Source organism: Leuciscus leuciscus (genome assembly GCF_965113295.1).
Source record: "Leuciscus leuciscus genome assembly, contig: HAP1_SCAFFOLD_724, whole genome shotgun sequence".
Classification (NCBI taxonomy): domain Eukaryota; kingdom Metazoa; phylum Chordata; class Actinopteri; order Cypriniformes; family Leuciscidae; genus Leuciscus; species Leuciscus leuciscus.
The window spans coordinates 6,523-24,564 of record NW_028118016.1 but is presented as its reverse complement, the minus strand read 5'-3'; the positions used below and the strand labels follow the sequence as shown (position 1 = coordinate 24,564).

General features: G+C 37.1%; 1 protein-coding gene across 6 annotated transcripts; it reads right to left on the bottom strand.

Annotated features, from left to right (window-relative positions):
• Positions 1 to 30: 30 nt before the first annotated feature.
• LOC309491920 (phospholipase DDHD1-like) lies at positions 31 to 17,360 on the bottom strand. 6 transcript variants are annotated; one of them, XM_082190950.1, is made up of 4 exons: positions 17,295 to 17,360; positions 15,905 to 16,527; positions 8,180 to 8,356; positions 31 to 426 (listed from the first exon to the last, which is right to left on the bottom strand). In XM_082190950.1, exons 2-4 carry the CDS (start codon positions 16,473 to 16,475, stop codon positions 98 to 100), a joined length of 1,077 nt encoding a protein of 358 aa, XP_082047076.1. In that variant the 5' UTR covers positions 16,476 to 16,527; positions 17,295 to 17,360; the 3' UTR covers positions 31 to 97. The 6 variants fall into 6 exon arrangements, with proteins under 6 accessions (XP_082047076.1, XP_082047075.1, XP_082047074.1 ...); XM_082190949.1 differs by lacking the exon at positions 17,295 to 17,360 and adding an exon at positions 16,984 to 17,288; XM_082190948.1 differs by lacking the exon at positions 17,295 to 17,360 and adding an exon at positions 17,025 to 17,288.
• Between the last annotated feature and the right edge of the window lie 682 nt (positions 17,361 to 18,042).

Here is an 18,042-nt window from a genome sequence, read left to right as displayed (position 1 = left end):
GAAATTGAACAAATGGAAACACGAACGTTCAAACTGTGAACAAACAAGTGTATTCTTTGACAAAGATTGTTTTAGTAACTCAGTAGCCTATGTATTTTTAATAATGTTTAAATGGTGTAATATTTGTGAATTTGATTATGTAGCTACTTATCTGTTTTCTTGCGAGTGCCGTTAAGATTACTCTCTGGTGCTGTGCACTTGCCGCGATACTCCGCCCCTGTTCTGATTGGCTGACTCCGCCCACACGCTGTTCTGATTGGCTGACTCCACCCACACGCTGTTCTGATTGGCTGACTCCACCCACACGCTGTTCTGATTGGCTGACTGCACCCACACGCTGGTCTGATTGGCTGACTCCGCCCACACGCTGTTCTGATTGGCTGTGAGTTTTGATTGATTTTCCCGCATCTCGCAGTCGCGCCGCGTCTAGGTGTGGACAGACAAATTATTTGTCGCTGGAATCTTATCGCGTCTGGTTAGGACACGGTGTAAAGCTGATTTCCATAGGAAAGCAAACAAAGGAGGACTAGAGCATCATGCCGAAACACAGAGCTGTTCACATTAACAGTAATGGCTAATATAATGCTTTACAGTGATGGGTTCTATAGACACAGTTTCTATAGACTGGTGTAAAGTGAATGTCCCTCGATCAATCTCATCTGTGTGAGTGAGTGCTTTCAGAGGACAGAGGGATGATAAAGTCTGCCTTGAGTTGAGCTTTCTGACAGACACACATGTATTTCCAAGGCCTCAAATTTGAGCCTTCAAAATGACATTCATAATAAAAAAATTATAATTCGTTACATTTATATAGTGCTTTTCTGGGTACTCAAAGCGCTTTAAATGGAAGGGGGGAATATCCTCCTCCACCACCAATGTCCGTTTCATAATCACACCATCATAACAATAACAAGGCGACAAAAGTTTTTCAATTTATTAACCAAACATTAAAATATTAATAAAGGACCATATTAGCACCATCTTATTAAACACATTTTAACAGATATGCTGTTTTATGAATGCAACAAATTGGGCAAAAGTGGATTTTTTTTAAATATAACTTAAAAGAAAAAATTTAAGAAGCTTTTATAGCAAAAAAACATTATGAACAGTAATCGACTACATCTTGGTCCAATGGCTGATGCAGATGGAAATATCTAGAGAGGAGAAAGACTAATATAATGCCAATATATATATTAAATGCATATATGGCAATACAATATGACAAAAATCATCACAACAAAAAACATAATATACACAAAATTTACAAAAATTTATTAAAATCAATAAGATATTTTGAAACTGACACAAAGGGCAACAAACTAATTGTGTTCCTGCGCCAAAGCAATGACAATAATCTAACAAAAGGCCAAGAATCGGCTGAATAATTGACTTACTCACTGGGTCATGTATGGCACTATTGCAGAGGATCAACATATGTGTGTTTGAAAACTCGTGAACTAACCGTTTCCCAGAGAAAACTCAATGAAAGCATGAAGTGCTACTCTACTGACCTACATACACAACATAAACCCATTATGGGGCCAGAGCTCAACTAAAAGGTACTCAGGGGTCCGAATAAAGATCAAATTATATAAATATGGCCGTCGAGGGCCTCGTGAATCTGTGGATTAGATGATATTGTAAAGAAAAACATCCCCAAAACATAACATGTTGCATCATGTGCAGCGTAACAGGAGACGTGCGTATTAGAGCAGGACCTACTTAACCCCGAGGGATTACGAAGCCAACTAAGGTTAAGAGGGCTTGTGTCAAAAGGCAAGCCTGTCAGGATTGTTAAGCGTCGATAGGCACTTGGTTTTCTACATGTATTTTGAAGGTTATGAATCGCTCTATCCGGGGTTCCACACAAGCTGGAATTTCATTTCTGTGAACAAGCAGAATATCGCTAAAATAAAATAAAGTATAAAATAAAAATAAAGGAGCGTTTGTTGAAGAGAACAAAATAGTCACTTCCAGAAAAATTTGCCCACAATATCAACGAAATTGGAAGTTCAATATGTTATTTGTTTGTTCACTATAATAAATTACGTGTGGCTTAAAGAACACAGACAAAACAGTCGCAAAAATCTCATATTTTATTTGCATGAAATTAGTGACAGAACGACGTAATTGTAATTGTTGTCTTTGAAATCACATGACTTTTTTTGAGTCACATCAAATAATTGATTTGGGTAAACATGTTTCCATTGTAATGCATGTTCATGTATTTATTTTTAACAGAATAAAGAGGGTGTCAATGACTGACATCTGATAGCTTGATCTAACATGACCCAGTTTGCAGCATATCAGTCGGACCGGATTAGTTTTTAGGATAATTGTCTGTAAATGAATTGTCGTCTGTAATGTTTATCATCAATTAATGCAGGATGAGCGATATATAGGATTTGTCAAGACGGGTGTGTCTACTATACACTGCCGACAAAGCTAATTGACCTAACACAACATATATTTCTGTACATATGTAATTATGCAAAAAACAATAATAATATATGAGAGATTATACCATTAATTATGTTATACAAGCCTGTAAGGCTATTTTGCATTAAATGTCATATATCATGCTTCAAGCTACACACGCAATAGTCAATGTAACAAATTTGTGAAGCATGTCTTTATTTTCTCACGTTAATTATTAGTGGTGTTTGATAAAACTAAAGCTTCAAGGAATGATTCCTCAAATAATGTCTTGTCGAATCGGCATTAAACTGGAGTTGCAATTGTCTTTTCATTGGCATTGTGACGCATATCCGGTTGAAACGGCATCAAATACCAAGGGTGGGAGTGGGACTTGATTTTGTCTATCAGAAATTGATTAATTTATCGTCATTAGCTAATTGCTGAGATCTTATATGAGTGACAGGTTGCGGGAAGAGAGGGATTTCTGTCCCTGTGAACACAAATCATTTCTTGTAATAATCAACCATTTCTACCGGAATATTCCATAAAAAATAACAATTGTCAAATTTAATTTCATTGTGATTAAGTTTGAGAACAATTGGCCTTTTCTTTTATTTCAAAGTTGCAAATAAAACAAAGATTATTGGGGGTATAGTTTTTTTTTTTTTTTTTTTTTTTTCATTTCTTTGTAATTATATGTGAAATTTACCACAATTTTCTGAGTGACACTAAATCCTATTTTGTAATTTTTCACAATTTAAAGAACTTTTGACACTGTACGTGTATCCAAAACATTGCTTTGAGTGTTTTGGAACATCAGATTCTAATAATAGTAACAACAATAAGGAAATACAGCTGGGAAAATGGGAAAAGTGGGCACTTTCAAAGAACATGAGAGCCAAAAAAGAAGAACACTTCAACACTTTTATGAAACTGGGTTTACAACTAATGGGAGGGTTTCTAATGAGCAAAAGGCGGAAAAGGAGAATCAGCATCTACAAGGAGTAAAAACGGAGGGCTGAAGTACCTTGACATCGCTTTCGCTTGTGACATTTAGCACTCGTCTGATATCCGCTCCATTTGAATAGAAAGGGGAGGTAGAATGGGGGGAAGTGGGAAAGAACTAACAAACCAAAAACAGTCAATGGTCAGACACCTCTCGATCACCCTACACAATATCAGCAGAACACACAAACTATTAGCTTTAATAAAAACCAACTACCAGACTGTGTTGTACTGTATAATATTCAGCTCAAAATACAAGTAATACCATCAATATTGTGTTGTTATTCCAACAGCACAGCCACTTAAGCAAAGTTTATAGGGGTCTTTTTAAAGGATTTTAATGTGAAAGCATGTGATATAATCCAGGACACATGTCTCATATCATTAAGGTCTCAAACCAATAAATGTTGCAATAATAAAGACACTGTGAAAACACAAATTCACTTTGTCTGCTGTCCTGTAAATTACAAAGTTTGCATAAACTCGTACATTAAATATATTGGTCTTTTATCAGTTCAGTGTTTAAGGGAGCTGTTGTTTTTGATGCTTCAATCATTCACAGACTGCGTTTACAAGCTCAACATATGCTATTACAATCGAATATTGCTATATTAATCTTATTTGGTCATATTCCAATTATGCATCCATAACATGAAAAGGCCAAGTAGAGTAACACACTGTGTGACATGAAGCCTGAACAAGTTGATTAAATGAGAGAGTAGTGAATTGCTAAATATAAGAGAAAATCTCCAGTATTTTCAAAAAGAATATATCAGAAAAATTGCTGATATTATACAGCTTCTGTAACACAGGAAAAAACCATCAACTGTGGAGCATGTACAACTTTTAATATAATAAAAGCTGAACTAGAACACAGGACTTAATCAGAAAATCATGTGCATGTAAACATGGTCTATTTCTACATGATTCAGTAAATAAAATGCTATTTTATAGAGAGCAATCACTCCTCTGCGAGGCTGTATTATATATACTTACACTTATAGACAAACCAATGTGGAGTTTTCTCTAGATTTTCAGTAAACTCAAGCACTCATTCCTCTCTCATCAGATTTATCTCCACCGACAGTCCAAGCGTCATTTGAGTCATGAAGGTCAACAGTTTTCAGCAGTCTTGCATTTAAAAAAGGGGATTTATTACACTATAATGTGTTGAACACAAGAAGTGTGGCATATAAAAGAAAGATGTGTGGCATATAATTTAAAAAGTTTTGCATAATATAATTGTTTGAATGTTAAAACACTTTCTCGTATCTCATGCGGAGTCAATTATAAGTACGATTCTGGCAGATTGACTTTTTGAAGACTGTAAACACAACAGGGAAATGTGTGTCATGTGATCAAAAGTGACACTCAGCATGAAACTGCTGTTTGGACTGAAAATAAAATAAGATACAGCTGAAAGATGCGATTTAGACTGAGAACAACAGAGGTCCCAGTACAGAACCCTGTGGGACTCTGGGGATCACATTTACAGCTTATTCAATAAAATCTGCTATCCTGATAGGTAGTGTTGTCAAAGTACCGGTACTTCGGTACCAAGTTGGTACTGAAAATGTGACGATACCAGCATTTCTGTAGTACCGGGTATATTCGGTACCCACTAATAGGAGCTGCTTTCAGTCGCTTCCGTGATTTTATCTAAGCGCGGGGCTCCAGACTAACTCTTTTACTTGGAGCACTGTCTGTAGCCGATATATACCACGATATATATAGTGTCTGTGTATATTAAACTGCAAAAAGACTATTTACATATTAACCCTGCATGTTCTGCTTGTCTCTGTGTGAATGAATGGCGCAGACGCGTGGTTTCATTTACCTCACACACACACACACACACACACACACACACACACACACACACACACAAGCATGAGTGACGCTCGCGCTGTTTTCAGTCTCTGGCTGCCTCACGATATGATGACATGATGAAATGCATCTCCAGAGCCGCTCTGAGAGTCACTTCATGAGCATTTTACTGTTTAATTTGAGAAAAAACTATCGTCGTATCATACACACACAGAAACTCAAAGGTCTTCATGGCAACCTGTCAAAATAATTTCGGTTTAACTTGAAGAAATTGACAGAAATAATTAGGCTACTGTACTGTAGATTTGGCCACGTCTCCATGGGATTTTTTTTTATAAGCAATATTTAGGTTTAAACAGCATGTAGCCTTTAATGCTTATATGTATTATTTACTTATGATTACCGTCTTAAATAAAGTCATTGAATTGAATTTTATATTTTTTTCAAATAGTTAAATAAAATAGAAAAATAGTTCCAACAGATTTTGCTGTGGTACCGAAAACCGTAAAATTTGAATGGTATCGGTACCGACTACTGGAATTTTGGTATCGTGACAAGTCGGACAAAAACTGTATAAGTGCAGCTGAGAGATTTGCACTGACTGAATGGAGCAGATCAGGCCAGTTTTTCTGGTTCTTTAACTTGTAATTAAAAGCTAGATTCCAGTGGGCATTCTTGTGACTCAACATTTAAATACACATTGGCTGTAATTGTGCACGACCTACATTCATCTCCTCAAGAGTACTCTTATTAAGTTCCCTACCAGACAGTGAAAATAAAATGTAGTGTAGCTTAACATAAAGGAGGAGAAAGATAATGACGGCCAATCTACTTAAACCCTGATGTAACAGCTCAATGTGAAGAGTCACAATGACTCAGTGGCACTTTCACAGATTTTATTCGTTTTGCAAAAGCGTAATTTGAGGACATTATTCTCAGTATGAGTATCGGTATCCTCTTTTCAGCAGTCACGGCCTTCTGTCTCTGACAGTCTAGAGCATTTGTGCAAATTCTCTTTATCCTCAAGTTGGCTTTTGTCTGATTGAAAATCTCTAAAGACCCAGTCGTGTTTGAACTCCATTCCTGCCTGCTTTCCTGTCTAAACTCCATTATCATATTCAACTTATTTTGCATCGTGGAAGAAAGCTGTTTTCTGTGAATGCACACGACTTCCGATTCATTAGCATCACCGTGATGGGTACTCAATTGTGGGTTGGTTTTTTTTTCTTCTTTTTTTTTTTACTCTATTTAGTTTCCATCATTGCTCCCATTCACTTTTCAAAGCTAAATGACAATAAATGTAATGTAAATATATATTTTTTTAAATCAGAAAGATCTTAATTGGGAGCACTATACCATCTTGTCGATGTTAAACCCAGAAGTTTAATACAGACATTATTATAGAACATTTTAAAGCTGCAGTCCACAGTTTTTCCTCTTTGTCGCCATCTCTGTTCGAAATATGCAATTGCAGTCATTCGCGGAATTATCAACTTTACGTGCGTTGTGCCTCGGCACGGCACAGCGCGGATTAATCAAATTTTTTTAGGAGAATGTGCGGCTGTCAATCACCGCGCCGGTGTGGATACTGGCATTCGCAATCACAGATTCTACTTTTTGGAAGTGTGACCAACATAAGAATTTTCACCAGAAAATGTCATCTGAACAAGTAACATCCACTTTTGTTTTGACCAACAAAGGGGAAAAAGCATTGCAGTAAATCGCGCCAATTAAATCTAATGATTGCTTATAATATCACGTCAAACTGTGCAAATTATACTTTGTTCTCAAATTGTTAATGTTAACAACATCAGCATTGCGTGACTACATTTAATACCCTTCCGATATTTGTCCTTGTTTTCGCACGGCCCGGTTGGGGTCCTTTTTTTCTCCGAAGTCTTTCGCGTTTTACTTCGGGTGAATCTCCAGTTGTCACTGGTGATTGTCGTTTGAACCTTTCTGGATCCGCCATCAAATTGATAAGTTTGATTATATCAAGTGCTGTGAGAAAAGGCTATATCTCCTCCAACATCCTCACACTCATAGCCTACTAGCCGAGACTCTTCTTTATGTGGACAGATGTGACGTAATGACGCAAAGACATGCTCGAATTTCCCGCGGAAATCCACCAGTACCACTGGAATTAAAAACATTATTACAAGCTTACCAATTTGAGTCGAGCTACGGCAAGCAGAGAGTTTTGAACACTGGCTGGTGATGTACTTGCTCAAAAAAAATTTTTTGGATCATTTTTAACCCAAAAAAGCTACGGACTGCAGCTTTAACATTCGAACAAATTGATTCAGCATTTCTTCAGTCAGAAGTTATTGAAATGCATAATGAATGTAATAATTCATAGCAATCAATGCCCATATGATATTTGTAATTAATTTAATTGTTTGTTACGCTGTAGTGACTGAAGCTGCTGTGCAATGTAACATTATGTAGTTTTAACTATCTAGTTTTATGCATTTTAGTGTTTTGTGTGTGAGTGTTTTAACATTATTTCACTCCCCGTATTTGCAGGATTGAGACAAGCCAGTTTTAGGGGTTGGTTTGGAGCACATCTTTTCAGCCCAGGCAAATTTTCTGAGATGGAAACACACAGAGTGTACTGCCTTTGATGTAAATGTTATCATGATGTTTTAGAAATTGCATGAAGGTCATTTCACAGTCACGAACGCTATAACATACACACAAACACACACAAACACACACACCGTCACACACAGTCATTTTTCAACAGATTCCAGCAATAAGGGCAGGTGTGACGTTGTCACAAACAAAACCAAGATCCTTCATTTGTTTTTCAAATCCTCCTAAGCTAACAAACAGCCTCACACACAGGAGGAATGCTCTCTCTTTACAATTAACCTCTATTGACCAACGTCCAACCAAATGATGTGCTAGTAGTGAATTCGCTCACCATCTTTTCTGTCCACAGTATGGGCCAGCGAGTCAGTCTCAAAAGCGTCCTGTACCTGCTGTCCTCGGAAACATGTCAGGTGTTCTTTCTCTATGAGTTCGCTCTCGTCCTCCTCTACAGGCGTCCACGTGCCGTCAATGAACCACTGGCCTCTCATGACAGGGATGCAATCCTGTTCTACAAGGTGGGAGACACAAAATAATGATAGAACAGTGAAGGACACAGAAAATAAGTAAGAAAAAAAAAACATTCAACAATCAAACATGCATTAACCCTGGGTAAATTGTATTTTAAAGGGGCCCTATTATTTACTCTAGGAAAATACTATACTTTTTAAACTTTAGTTAGTATGTAATGTTGCTGTTCGAGCATAAAAAATATCCGCAAGGTTACAAAGCTCAAAGTTCAATGCAAAGGGAGGCCTTTTATTTAACACAATTGATTCACAAGAACTACAAAGAATGGCTTATTTGGACAACAACGTGATTTTTCCGGATCTTATGAGGTCATAATGTTACTCATTTAAATAATCCCCATGCACGGATTACACCAAAAGTGGACAGTGTTTGACCTTCCAAAGGCTGACGAACTTAGAGTGGTTAAAGCTTATTTTAAACACTGTTCCTGGACATTATAACCCCAACGTTTATCTGTGTGCTGCACTTTTTATAGAGAACAGCTTATTTTCTGTTGCTTTTGTAAGCTTTTGCTTCTGTAAGACGGTCCACTGCTCCTTAGGGAAATTAACCATGGTTTTGTGGACGATTACTGCTTGTATTACCTTAGTTTTCTTACAAATATCATGATTAAATGGTGGATAACGTTGTATCTATAAGAATATTACAAAAACATAATCCCACTCTGAAACATCATGTGAAATCCATGCTTGAAATCCGTTCAGCACGATCCTCTTGTTTGTTGAAAAATAATGTATTTTTTGAACATAATTGGGATGTGTGATTGATAACAAGCTGAATTAACATTGTCAGGGTCTGAATCGGGCTCAAATTGTTTTGAAATGGACGCCATCCTTAATATTTACATCTGAGTAGAGCTCGCGGATATGAAGGGGCGGGTCATAACCAATCATAACACACAGGGCCAGCTAACCAATCACAGCACATTTCGTATTTTTGGAAGGAGGGGCTTCATCGAAAACAACGCGTTCAACCAGACTGGGGAGAGAGGAGCTGTAATAATGTAAAATAGGTGAAAAATAATGTGTTTTTTTAACAAAATTGAGATGTGTGATTGATAACAAGCTGAATTTTAATGTCAATGTGGAGACGATTTGTAAAAATGGCCAGCAACGTCTATACTGTCTACAGAGACTGTCCAAGGTTAACGCTGATCGGTCTTTGATGACTTTGTTTTACAAATCTTATATTGAGTCCGTTTTAACATTCGCTATGTTGTGCTGGTATGGCAGGCTTAGTGAGAAGACAAAGACTGCTTTGGTTAGTAGTTAATACTAGTAGTAAGATTTCAGGAATTGAGCAGGTTCACCCTACCATCCGGTTTAATCACCAGGTAGTTATTAAAGCCCAATCCATCGCAATGGTTAGTTCCCAATCCTCTCTTTTCTGAGTTTCAGTTTTTACCCTTAGGAGTAACAGGTACAAACATTCATTTATTCCTATTTCTCTGTTAAATTCAGGCATGGTAGTTGTTTGGGCCTGTTGTTGTTTAGAGTAGTTTCAAGACTTTGTAAAAGAGCATAATAGCACCCCTTTAATAATGATTTTGTTTTGACAATGTGTTACTTGCCATTTCTTTGTCATTATTTGCCAAATTTACTAGCTAGGCTACCTAGAAATTTTTTCAAAGTAAATCATACACCTCTTTTTTTTCCTCAGTGTACATGTTTGTAAAAGATTTACACACTAAATTACTGGCCACACACACACATCACCTGACAGACGGAGGTGATTCCCCTTCACCTGAGATGATAATGCAGTTAATCATTATGCAGAAAACTGAACATTAGCCTTCAAAATTATGCACAGAATAGAGGTCCTCATTTATGTTAAAGTATTCCACTAAATGTCAACTACGTTACTTCACTCTTACGAACATGATATATATATTTTTTTTACATTGTTCATTTGTTTTTTGTTAGTGGTTTAAAACTATTTCATCCAGATGGAAGAATGCGTATGGATATATTGTATTTATTTGCATACATTGTTTGCAATGTTGATAATTCTCAATAAAATTGTCGATTAGAATATATGAAAGATCTTACTTCACACCTGACGTGAACAAAACTCCAGGTGTCACAGACACCAACGAATATTAATAATTCAGTGGACAGGGCGGGTAATGATGCACATGTTTTCAAGCATTCAAGCTTAGAAGTGTTAACTAACACCAGAAGGGCCAAAGGACTCGTAACAGCAAACTCTGTGTGTGTGTGTGTGTGTGTGTGTGTGTGTGTGTGTGTGTGTGTGTGTGTGTGTGTGTGTGTGTGTGTGTGTGTGTGTGTGTGTATATTTTCTTTGTTCTGTTTTTTTTTTTATATAGTCCTTTAATTAATCCATTTAATTCCATAATAGTTATTATGTGTCATTTAACCGTTTATTAATTTGTATTATTTTACTTAGGCTATTTTCCTGGCTCTTGTAGTGCATTTTATTGTTGTTTCATTCAATGATTGTGTGGTTATTTCTCTTCATGAGTTGGACATCAGAAAATGTCTCCATTTTAAGATTTTTAATGTCACAGGATGTTGTGAAACAGTGATTTTTTTTGATTGCTTTTGCTTTGATAATATCACTTGTTGGATTTGTGCTGGTCATGCGAAGTCGGAGCATTGAAACATATTCAACCAAGATTATTCATTAACCCCTTAAACCCTGAGGCCATTTTTGGAGTTGTTTTGTCTGAGTGACACACAAAAAAGTAAAGACTCATAACTTCAAAACTATAACAAGGAGAGTCAAAAGGTAGGTATCGTTTGATAGAACTCTTTTCAAATTTTTTGAAAATATAAATTACATTACATTTGGATATTCTCCTGCCGAGAAACTGCTGATAAATACAAAAAAAAAAACATAATTTTTATTATGATTTTGCATATCTCTCTTGTTTGACATGCAATAACTTGGGAAGGAAATATGGTAGCAGATTAATTCTTTTTGGGGGAAGTACCCCTAAATGTGAGCTGCATCTGAATCAAATTTTGTGGTGATCGCATAAAGTACTCAAACGTTACAGCATTTGGAACAAAGGTAGCCTTTTTGTTTAGTCCTCGCACATTTGGAAAACAATAAAAAAAATGAGTTTTCTGAGTGACATACACAAAACTACAGACTCATAACTTCAAAACTATAGCAAGGAGAGTCAAAAGGTAGGTATCGTTTGAAAGAACACTTTTCAAATTTTTTGAAAATATAAATTACATTACATTTGGACATTCTGCTGCCGAGAAACTGCTGATAAAAGACAAAAAAAATATATATTTTTTATAATGATAATGCATATCTTTCTTGTTTGACATGGTATAACTCAGGAAGGAAATAAGGTAGGAGGAAAATTCTTTTTTGGGGAAGTCCCTCTACATATGAGCTGCATCTGGATAAAATTTTGTGGTGATTGGATAAAGTAATCAAAAGTTACAGCAAGAAAAAAAAATATAGCCTTTTTGTTGAGACCTTGACGCCCCCTCATGGGCATTTTTGATAGTGTTTCACCATGAAGAATATCTTATCATAAAAGCAATAGATAAAGTTAATTTTGGGCTCATTTTAATTGTATTAATATGCTGTAAAAAATGAAGTGCCATTTTCAATGATTTTTTTAATGTTTCATGAGATGTATGCATTGCAGTACATAGTACAAAAAAAGTATTTTATAGATTATGATTTTTTTTTAATATTTATCAGCAAATAACTCAGCAATACTTAGGAGTTTTTCAAATTGGCTACATTCACTGTAAAGTTCAGACTCTAAGGTTTCAAATGACACCAATTTTGTTTGAATCAAGGCAATATTTTTGAAAAATATGATAATGAATATTTTCGCAGCTAGGTGGCGCAATGGGTGGCGCACGCGGTCGGTACACTCCGGTTTAGAGAGACTAGTCAGCACTTGTTCAGAGTTGATTGAAGTGGTTGGATTCTTTAAAAAGCTGAGATTCTAAGCTTTAAGATGATACATATTTTTTGTTATTCCACATTTGAAAACGAGCGCGGACGGTTCCGGGAAAATTGGAAAACACTTTGCTCCCCAGAAGGATGAGAGACTTGTTTTTTAGCCAAGTATGCATCACTTCGTGAGGAATATCTCGTGATCAAAGCAATGGATTATGTTGTGTTTGGGCTCTTTGTAATCGTGAGAATCTGCTGTCAATAAAGATGTTCGATTTTTCACAATCCATGCATGTTTTATTGAGTTATGAGCTGAAACGTCACATCAAAACAACATAGCATCACTGCTATTGCTACTTCATAGGTGCGCCTCTGGTATTTTTTTGTGTCAGAACGCCATAAGGAATATCTTTAGATCTGAGTGATGGATTATGGTGTGTTTGGGCTCTTTTTAATCTTAACAATCTGCTGTAAATAATGATGTGCCATTTTCCACAATTGATGCATGCTTCATTGAGTTATGAGGTAGAACGCGACATAAGTGCTACATCTATAATAAAGATCTATGTGCGCATTTGTGGCTTCGTGTGTTACAACTCCACGAGGAATAACTTTAGATATGAGTGATGGATTATGCTGAGTTTGGGCTCTTTTTAATCGTGAGAGTCTGCTGAAAATAATGATGTGCATTTTTCTACGATATGTGCATGCTTCATGAAGTTATAAGTGAAAACCAAACGCGAGTGCTTCATGAGTATATATTTGGCTAGGTGCGTCTTTGGTATTTTCTGTGTTAGAACGCCATGAAGAATATCTTTAGATATGATTGATGAGTTTGGGCTCTTCTTAATCGTGAGCTCCTGCTGTAAATAACGATGTGTCATTTTTCATGATCGATGTATGTTTCATGAAGATACGAGTAAAAAGGCCAAGTCTAAGCTACCTCGCTTGGCTACGTGCGTTTGTGTATTTTTTGTGTATTAGAACTCCATGAGGAGTATCTTTAGTTCTGAGTGATGGATTACGTTGAGTTTGGACTCATTTTAATTGTAAGCATCTGCTGTAAATAATGGTGTGTCATTTTCCACAATCGGAGCATGTTTCATGAAGTTACAAGCGGAAATGTGTCTAAAATTCAGCATCCATATATGGTTTACCCATGGGTCTCTTGAGGGGCTTATTTTACAAAAACCTTGCTCAAGTTTAGTAAAAGCCTGAAACAATTATGCTTGTTGTATTCTACTCATTGAGACCTTTCAAATGACATATGACACATGACTATCTGAGCAGTATGATGTTTTTGACACATATCAGTACATAATAATTTCCTCTTCCTCATAAATTATGTATTAAAAAAAAATCATTTTATCAGCAAATAACTCAGCACTACTTTGGAGATAATCATAATGGCTACATTCATTGTAAAGTTTAGACTCTAAGCTTTCAAATGATGCCTATTTTGTGTTGATCAATGCAGTAGTTTTGAAAAATATGACAATTAATTTTTTCCATAGCTAGGTGGCGCCCTCCGGCGGTATAATCCGTTCTAAAGGAATAACTCAGCACCTTTTAGGAGTTGAATAAAATGTATAGGTGCATTGAAAAGCTGAGATTCTAAGCTTTAAAATGATACCTATTTTGTATTATATCATTCAGTGGTTGCTTAGTAATTTGATTATGAATTTTTTTCATGGGGTGGCGTCCCGCCGGCGGGACGCTTAGGGTTTAAGGGGTTAAACCCTGCTGATTTTTATCATCACTTCTTCTGCTTTCTGCCATTTCACGGCTTCCTCCGTCAACTTCTCAGGCTGAGAGAACACGTTTAGTTAATACAGTTTTGGGTATCAGACAAAACTCTGATTCTAACCTAATTCACTAAAGAAATGAAAAACAGTCAGGTGCCTTACTCGGGAAATAGTCGAATGAGGACTAAAAGTCAGGATTGGGGATTAAAAGACCATTAAAGGTAGGGTAGGTAATCCTGTTCAGAAACACTTTTTTTTATACTGGGTGAAATGGTCCTTCCATCCTGATAGTAGTCAATACATTATGTGTTTAGAAAAAGGAATGAAAAAAATCAGACCTCTGTAGCAGCTGCAGGACAGTAAAAACTCTGACCAATCACTGCCATTCGGTGCGAATGTAAAGAACCAATCAGATGCCTTCATGTCTCGTGCCCGCCCCGAGCCCCACTGCGCGCGCTGCCCGGCGTGCACTCATCACATGTCACCGTTCCCGGAAATATTCAGCTCAAAGCACCTGCATATGCAGTCAGCGAAGGCAAACAAGGCAAAAACTACTTCCTCGGACCCTGCCCGCGCTCTTGAACGACCTCCTCTGCTTCGAGTGTACGTTAGTCTTCATTAGAGTCAACAATGTTTTCATCATGGAAACTCTTACATGCAAAACACCATATATGTTATGAATCTTACACGAAATTCATCTTCATCACAGTGTAACTGATGGTAATGGAAAAACGTGTATCAATGCAACCTGTTTTTAGTTTTGCCTTATAAATATAGCTTGTTACCGAATGGAACTTTACCATTATCGATATGCTAGCTTGATAGTGAGTACTAAAAGAAATCTTATTTGTTTATATTCATAGTGATAAAGTTAGGTATTTTATTACATGTGATTCTGACATGATGTCACTGTATGTACTGCGCTCCTTCCTCTCCACTCGTCTCAGGTAATAAATGCGTCTTGTTCCAGCCTGAGCGTTTGGCGTCGCGCGTTCATGTGTTTTGGGGGCGTGGCTTTGGAAGGAGCTCAGAAGGGAGGGGGTGGAGTGAACGGAAATAATGAGCTGTGTTTATTGCAGATTAAAAGGTCTACAGTCACTCGATTTTTAAATTTTCTTTTTCAGAGTACTTACATTTTAATTATGTATTGGTATATAAAGACAGTTTAAACAAATTTGGAATGTTTTTTTTTTAGAAAAATGATTACCTACCCTACCTTTAATATTCAATAATATTATCAATTTAACTAAAGCCAAATGATTCTTAATAGCAAACTGTGTGTATGTGTGTGTTTATTTACTTTGTTTTTTATTCATTTATAGTCATTTAACAATCATGTAACCATTTATTAATGTTCATTATTTTTCTTATTTTCCTGGCTCTTGTAGTCGAATGAGGACTAAAAATCAGGACTAGGGATTAATGTTCAATAGTATTATTGATTTATCTGCACTGACACTATTGGATGAGAATTGAGCTGAACAATAAAATCTTGAATAATGTCTTCTGCAGAGCTGCTTTACGGCTGGAATTGAACTGGTTTCATAATTGTTTTATTATTTAATATTATTAATGCTGCTTTGGAACAATCTGCACTGTATAAAGAGCTACAGAAATAAAAGTGACTTGCAACTTTTGACATTGTTAAATCCTTTGTTTCTTCTTTTTGATGTAAAATGTATCTATTTTCTATTTATCTATTGATTAGGCTTTTAATTTTTTACCCTTTCCACTGCAATGTCTTGACTTTTGCAATTCCTTAGAATGGGGGGGGGGGGGGGGTGGGTTACACTTTAATATGTTGTATATTTTTTCTTATATTGAATTGACTACTCAATAAATTGACTAAGTAAATGTGACTTGACTTGCATCCATCAACGAGCAATACTTACGATTCCAGTACACCGGATAGCACTCTTTATTCCTCACATCCACTTCGTAGAGTCCTCCTCTCACACACACCGCTTCCACACTGACGTCCACACTGTCATGTCTCTCGTCTCCACGCGTCTCCAGCGACGGGTCTCCTCCATCCAGTCCATCATCTTCGAGAAGCTCCTCTCCGCCACGCTTTAAACCCCTCTCCGGGTTTCGCTCGCAGAAGCTGCGATACATGATTTCTATCCTGAGAGAGTCGTGTCCCATGAAGGGCTTCCATGTCTTTTTGTCCTCTTTGTAAAACCACCTGACTTCCTCCGGTCCCAGTTCGGTGACCACCTCGAACCGGCGTCTGGAGGAGCCGGACCGTTTCCGGATGTCGAGCAGTCGGTTCTTCTCCTGGTAGTCTGAGCCAGGGCTTGTGCAGTAACTCGTGTTGGTGGCGTGGAAGAAGCTGGCGACTGAAGTTGTGCTTAGGTCCAGATGGCCTGTGGGAAGGATGTCCGACGCAGGACTTTTGAGTCTCAGCGTCATTCCGTCCTGTGGTGAAGTGTGTGTGTTCTTGTCTGGCTGCAATGCGTGCATCCCTCTCCCAATGGATTCATCGTAGAGCCTGAAGTAGTCATCGCTCCAGTCTCTATTGCCAAAAGACAGTTTATTGCCAGGATTGTTAATAAACCGTGTCTTCTTAGTAACACTGCTCATAACTCCTTTCTCGTGGAGCGGCTGTCCCAATCGGAGCTGACCTCAGTGTCGTCATTTAACAAGGGTCATGACCTCATATTAAAACCTGACTCTGTTATTTAACAACTAAATGACATGTTATTAAGCTGGTTCTCTCAAAGCTATGAACAACTATGACTTTAACAGAACGTTCGTTCAAAGTTATCCGTGCTTCTCAAAACGTTAGCACAAAAACATTGTTTATTGATGACATTCAAACGTAGCATTCGCGTAATGTTTACAAAACGATCAGATATAACGTTCCCTCAACGTTCGCATAAACGCTTTAAAAACGTTTAAAATTCGTGTCGTTTAGGAACGACGTTGTCAGATCGTTAGCAAAGGTGTATAACGTTATAGGCTAACTTACCTGGCAACAAGACGTCAAAGCACAATAAAAAGTAAACTTACCCCGTTTAACCGCACATTAAACGAGTCTATGTCATGCTATTTAGCTGTTATAAAGCGGCTAGGTAAAGAAGAAGAACCGGTCTGAGAACGCACTGATTCCGGCACTGTACCGGATTGTGCTCGTGCAAACCTGCCGTCAACCGGAGCGCGTCATTTCACAGAATCACGCTCTTCCGCTCTGTTTATCCATAAATCAGTCCGTGTCACAAATAGAAACATAAGCCTGTCCAGTATTGCAGTCAGGCTGAGGGTGCAGGGAAATACACTGACCTGCTGGCACACTGACAAGTGCGGGATGTGCGATCTTACGTCACAGCCCACGTCGTGCGTAAGCGGGCACGTATGAGCGCATATGAGCGCATCCCGCGCTGGTTTTACTGGGCAACCAATCAGGAGGAAGACTGTTCACCTGCCGGAGCGCGCACGTACTCGTGAATGCGCTCGAGCCTACACGTGTTCGGTGGATTGTTTTGAATAAAAAATTAATTAGGTTAAAATGTAATGTGTTATAAACATATATTTTGCATTAAAAATTCAAGAACTGTAGTTTTTTTAAATAGACCCAAGGTATGTTCGCTGTGATGTGCAGTAATTCTTTCAAATTATGAAATATTACATCGTCATACTAGATTGATGTTAAGGTTAATTGCTATTTATTCGATTTTTATTTATTTATTAAATAGGCTATTGTTTTTAACCTTAAACCTTTGGGTTGCCATCCAGGATCTTTAAATACCAACATAGGCTTGGTGCAAAACAAGAAAATACTTCTCCATTTTGTATTTCCATGTCCACATGTGTTGTTTTGAATTAAAAATTAATTAGGTTAAAATGTAATGTGTTATAAACATATATTTTGCATTACAAATTCAATAACTGTAGTTTTTTTAATAGACATAGGCTACATGTTGGCTGTGATGTGCAGTAATTATTTGTATCATCATGTGGGGGTTGATGTTATTTAGGTTCATTGTTATTTATTCGATTATTTTCTTTATTAAATATTGTTTGAACCTTA